The sequence below is a fragment of the Teleopsis dalmanni genome, chromosome X (genome assembly GCF_002237135.1).
Source record: "Teleopsis dalmanni isolate 2A chromosome X, ASM223713v2, whole genome shotgun sequence".
Taxonomy (NCBI): domain Eukaryota; kingdom Metazoa; phylum Arthropoda; class Insecta; order Diptera; family Diopsidae; genus Teleopsis; species Teleopsis dalmanni.
In genome coordinates this window covers 44,714,322-44,720,518 of record NC_051848.1, presented here as the reverse complement: position 1 = coordinate 44,720,518, position 6,197 = coordinate 44,714,322, and the positions used below count along the sequence as shown (strand labels likewise).

The window sequence follows — 6,197 nt, the reverse complement described above, 5'->3', positions numbered from 1 at the left end:
ATGATTTCGTTACTTTTTCGTATTTTGTGTCGTCATTGTCGTCAACAAAAACGTTATTTTTTTAAGTAATTCACAATCATGTAAAAAAAATATTCTCACCAAAAATTGCAAAGAATTATTATTCATTTTCGAAATTTTAACTTTAAATTTTATTAAGTGTTTTGCTTAACAAAATTTCCATTATTTCCAGAATTGCCATCGAAAGTAGTGCTGTTCTTTTGTAATATGCTTACAAAAGAAAAGATCTATTAATAACTTTATTACATGAACCATGAAAATGACATTAATCTTTTATTTGAAGACTGTAATTGTCGGTTAAAGGAAATAAAAGCCGCTTCATTTAAAATTCATATAGAATTTTATTTTTATTTTTTAGTCAAAAGGTTAAAATAATTGCAAAGACGAGAAAACTTTTAAATTTTAACTTCCTAATTTTAAATTTACAATTAGTTCTAATCTAAAATAATTGTGCTTCTTTTTCAAACATTAAAATTTCATTAAAGTTGACGAGGCTATATTTAGTAATACCACGATCAAAAAATGTGTGAAAGACAACATCTTTCCTAGTCAATCGATCAGCCAGGTCATCATCTGAAAATTTAAAGCGCATAAGAATAATTCTTTATTCATTTTTAAAATTCAAAACATTTTTTACCTTGGGGACGATAATCAGTTAATATGTAGACATATTTATTATGACAATCCCTTACCATATACTTATTAGCGAAGGATAGATCAGCAACAGCTGGTAGAATAACACGTTTTCGTAAAAACAACATTTCACCCTGAGGTATAGGAAAAATGTTTTCCTTCCTCTGCATCGACAACAACACTTCTTGCGCATCCATGGTAATATTACGCTTAAGTCTCTCGATGAAACATCGTTGGTTTTTATAGTCCACAATTACGGTGTGATTTTTTCGGAAGTCATGATAAATTTGAGTAGATAGACTACCACTGATATCATAAACATTTATAACTGCCTGGACTCCCATACTAGCAGTTATATTAAATTGAATTTCTTCACGAAGGAAATATCCATAGGGATCAATTAAAGCATCAATTAAAGTTTCAATATATTGTGACGCTGTAACTGTCTTCGGCGTCGAATTCAAATCATCCGTTTGACTTAGCATGTACGGAATTGATCCCGTATAATTGTCATGGATGGGAATAGCACAGAGAGCAAGATAATATTTATTATCATGCTTGTGATTAACCTTCAAATAAAATATGGAAGCGAGAAAAGAACCCGTCATTAGGGCAGCAAGAATAATGAATGTAGTCATAAAGATCTTTGCACGAAATCCGCTTGGTTGCTTATAGTATAATTCCTCGTGGCACAATTCATATGCATCATACCACTCTTGCTCATATCCTTGGAGTAAACTATAGCGAGTGTTTGCCATACTAGTTGCGATCCTGTATTGTATTTATCCCAGAAGAACAAAATAGCAAAAAATTTAATCCGTTATTGAATTCTTGTCAACTTATTAAAATTTACAAAATCTCACAATTTTCGAGGAGAAAAAAAATTAAACTAACTTGATACAAAAATTTATATTCATGTTTTTATTATCGATGTTAAAAAACAAAAAATCATAGCCAACTAATATATCTCGTTTGCTTAATTTATGAAAATGATTCATGATTTGTCACATCACCACCTTCATATGTTCAAAAATATGGCTTAAAACATTAACTAATAAATATTACATTTTATATTATATTGAACAAATTCTTGTCCGATTATGCGATGGAACCACTGTAAATGTTGATTGATTATGACTATTAAAATTTTGAGTGTGTGTATTGATGTTTATAATAAAAAAAAATTAATTAAATAAATAATTATAAAAATTTATCCATCATTTATGAAGTTTTTCTACTATTTTTTATTTCTTCTATTATAAATATTTTTGCATTTTTGGGCTAATTAATTCCTATTTTATTATTAATTTTACGATGAGGTCATCAGCCTGAGCACTTATAGGCTGGAATTAATATTATTTTATACACTATTGGTTTCTTTACCAATATTACCAGATAATCTCATTTTTTATTTTTTGAATAATTATATATTTAATTATAAAAGAATATATTTAAGAAATATATGATTACCTAAACCTCATGTTGAATCTCAAATAACTGATTTATCACATCAGCCAAAATTAGTATTTCAATTATTCGTTAAAAACTTTATTTTGTATTTTTTGGATTTCCTAAAATAAGATTAAATTATTTACCTTAAGGTGATTTTAAGTCTTAAATGTGCAGATTCTTCTGTAGCTTGTAGCTCATAGCGGTATCGTTTAAGTTTCTGCAAAAACTTCATTATGGAGAGGAATTTGCAATAGAGGAGAATTCACTAAGGAAAGATTTCACTATAGAAAAGTTCGCTATAGAGCTGTTGATATATATGAAAAAATTTATAAAGTAGTCGCTGTGTCTTCAACAAAAAATCCATTATAGAGATAAATATGTTGTAGGGAGGTTCGCTATAAACAGCTTTGACTGTGTTTGAATAATTAGAGGTTTGTGGAGGCTATAGACTTATAATCGATCATATATCATATTTTTCACGTTAATTTTGCTTAGCTATTGTAAGAACGTTTAGGCCGTCCAAATTAATCAATTAATAAAGGATATTTGAATTTTATACCATCACTGATGTTATCATAATTTTTATTAGGATCTGATAATATAGCTACACATCATACTTATATTTACAAAAAAAATTTCAATAGTGAATATAATTATAAATTGATTTTGTCGTTTAATAAATAGGTTAACTATGTTTTTAAGAGCTGCTTGTACTTTGTGTATATATTTTTATTCTCAGATTGGAGATAACTAATTAGACTTTGAATCGTTAAGAATATGTAAAGTAACCCAAAATTTTTATTATTATTATTAAATCAAGTTCCTGTAATATTACTCATTTTAAAAGCTAAAAAAATTACACAAAGCAATAAAAAATAAAAAAAAGTTATTCTTTATTCACTTTCTTTATGCTCCGAGAATATTATTTATAAATCTATATTATCCATATTTATTAGAGTAAAAAATAAGTTCGTGACACAGAGTAAGAATTCTTATATGTTTCTTATTTGATTTTATAAGTTTAAGTTTAATATCTATAGATTTATAAATTTCTTTTTTATTTATTTATTTTACAAATCATTTTTTTCATTCCTTTTTTTTGTTCTCTTTTTGTAAAGTAACCATCGGACACTCCTATATGAGACCTTAATACACAAAATCTACCTTATGGGAATAACTTGTAGAAAGTATCACATCACTTAGTGTAGAAAGACCCATTGAACTGTAAAACTCATTGCAATATATTACAAAAATTGTCTTCTTCTTTTGAGGAATTGAGACTATATTACTACTTTACGGCTCAATAAATTATCAACCTATTTGCACTCTAGTAGTTCAAAGTATGAGATGAATTGTTTGTCAAAGAGAATAGGTATTATTCAAATATAGTTTGCAAGATGATATGCCTGAAGTTTTTAATCTTTTGGTGTTACAAAATATGCTGATATTTCCAAAACAAGATAGGGTATATGGAGGCATATAATTATAATGTTCTGTATCTCAGACTGCCTCATTGTGCTACATGAAATGTTACTTTTGACCTATAAATCTAATAAAATGTTTCTATCCTTTGAAATGTTCTGCAAGATGTAAAGCTTCAGTTCAACTTTTAAGTTCTACATTTATAACCTGAGCTATTTGAATCCTTCCTCCCGTTTCCTGTTTGAAGTCCTTGTCTTATACTAATAATACTAATGAATGTGCTGACTTAGTAACATAACTCAAAATTTGAAACTTTCGTTTTATTAAGATTAAGATTTTGTTTTAGTTTTATTTTTACTTAAGTAATATTAATAATTAATTATAAAATAATGTGCTTGAAATTTATTAAAATTTCTCATGTTATTTACCCTATTAACTTGATAAAATTTCACATCACTATGCAATATTCGATTAAATTTATACGCAGCACAAAAAATTTCTTGGGAATTTTAATTTAGTACAAAAATGAGAAATTTGATTTAGTTTAGTTAATTTAGTTCAACTCGCACAAAAATGGGAAATTTGATTTAGTTTAGCCAATTTATTTTATTAATTTAGTACAGTCGATTTAGTTCAACTCGCATAGAGATGGGATATGTGATTTAGTTCAGTCAATTTAGTTCAACTCGCACAAAAATGGAAAATGTGATTTAGTTCAATCAATTTAGTTTAACTCGCACAAAAATGAGAAATTTGATTCAGATTAGTCAATACAGTTCAACATGCACAGAAATGGGAAATATAATTTAGTACAGTGAATTTAGTTCAACTCGCACAAAAATGGGAAATTCAGTTTATGGGAATGCTTCGAATTTGATGTCCTTCTCAAATATATTTACGAGACTGAAAAGGAAAACGCCGCATCAAATTTTATTATAAAAATCAAATTATATTATAAAAATCTTAAATTAAAAAGAAAAGAGTAGCTCTCTACAGGGAGAACTACTTTTATTGTAAATGATCAAGACTTAATTGAGATTTTGTGAGATGTTTTTGTAAGATTATGAGATGTCACCATATTATGTGACAGAATACATATTGAATTTAAATTAAATAAAAAAAAAAAAGTTTATGGGAAGTTGATTCAGTTTAATCAATGGGAAGTTTAGTCAAAAATGGGAAATTTGATTCAGTTTAGTCAATGCTGATTTAGTTCAGTCGATTTAGTTCAACTCTCACGAAAATGGAAAATTTGATTTAGCTTAGTCAATTTAGTTTAACTCGCACAGAAAAGGAAAATATAATTTAGTACAGTGAATTTAGTTCAACTCGAACTATACCTTAAAATTTTTTATTATTCGTTTTCAAAACAAATGCAAGCAGTACACATATTTATTGAAAACGAATCGGTACGATTTTTATAGAAATGCGTCAATGCCTTATAATCATTAGTACCATATACGCCTTATATCATTATTATTTTTCGAATACTGATAACAGATATTTTTTTTTTCCAAATTGGGAGCATTAATTGTGTACTCTAAAAGGCAGTTAGGTAAGTTAATTTTTAATTATTTTTATTTCTCTACTCACCTGGAATAATTATGTAATTTTAAATTAATTGAATAATAGCATTTAATTTATTCAAATCGGATAATATCAAAGCAAAAAAAGCGTAAATAATTAAAATTATTTTTTCTCTAACATATTGGATTAAAGCTAATTCTATAAAAACTATGAAAAAAAAATTTTATAAAACTTTTACCCTTTTTAAAAATAGAAAGGGTTTTAGCAAAAAAAAGAAAAGAGAATATCATGCTTTATTCCACAAATTCAAAGAACTTATAATTATAATATTCTTCACGCTAGTATATATTATAGTATATCTCTTATTTGTAGTAGTAATGCCTAGAATAATGTTAGTTCGTAAAAAGTGAACAACTAGGAAATAAGTGAGTAAATAAAAACAGAAACTAAAAATCTTCATGTGTCCAATAATCCATTTTAACACCTACTAGATTTTATACAGTCCATATAATGAAATTCAAATTTGTACCAGACATCTGTTTCCATTCCTGCTAGTCCTTCCGTACTACTTACGAGCATTCCGAGCACTGCTCATTTCGGTGTTTGGTGTTTGGTGTAACGAAAGAGTGACACCTCAGCCACACATCCTGCATATAGAATTCCACGTACGTGAAAATGTTCCCATTAACTTAACTGCTTCCTTTGTGTTTCAATTTGCTTTGAGTCCTGTTTTGTTTTATTTCGCCACTCACTGTCTGTGACTTTTATTTTCTGTCTCGGAGGTTGAATTAAAAAATTGTATTAACGCAAATGTGCTTCATGTCACACACAATTAATTGTACTTTCCATTTGTTTTGATATGTGTTTTCGTCCTCCTTCGGATATTTTTTCCTTTTTTTTCCTCTTTTTTTTCTCACTACTCACAATACTTACAATACCCACAATACTGACAGTATTGTGTTTTTATCGCAATATTTCGCTTCTTGCGGTCCTTGCGTTTCTTGCGTTTCTTGCGTTGCTTGCGTTCTTTGCGTCCTACGCTTTTTCCTTGCGCAAGTTTCAGTCGTACTTTCGCTGGGCAAAAGTAAATATAAATGTCATTTGCGTTTAGTGTTTTGATAAATTATCGCAAATACAATAATCAT

At 27.8% G+C, this 6,197-nt stretch overlaps 1 protein-coding gene across 1 annotated transcript; it reads right to left on the bottom strand.

Annotated features, from left to right (window-relative positions):
* Nucleotides 1-632: 632 nt before the first annotated feature.
* LOC119688353 lies at nucleotides 633-1,409 on the bottom strand. Its single transcript, XM_038103031.1, has one exon. It carries the CDS (start codon nucleotides 1,407-1,409, stop codon nucleotides 633-635), a length of 777 nt encoding a protein of 258 aa, XP_037958959.1.
* Between the last annotated feature and the right edge of the window lie 4,788 nt (nucleotides 1,410-6,197).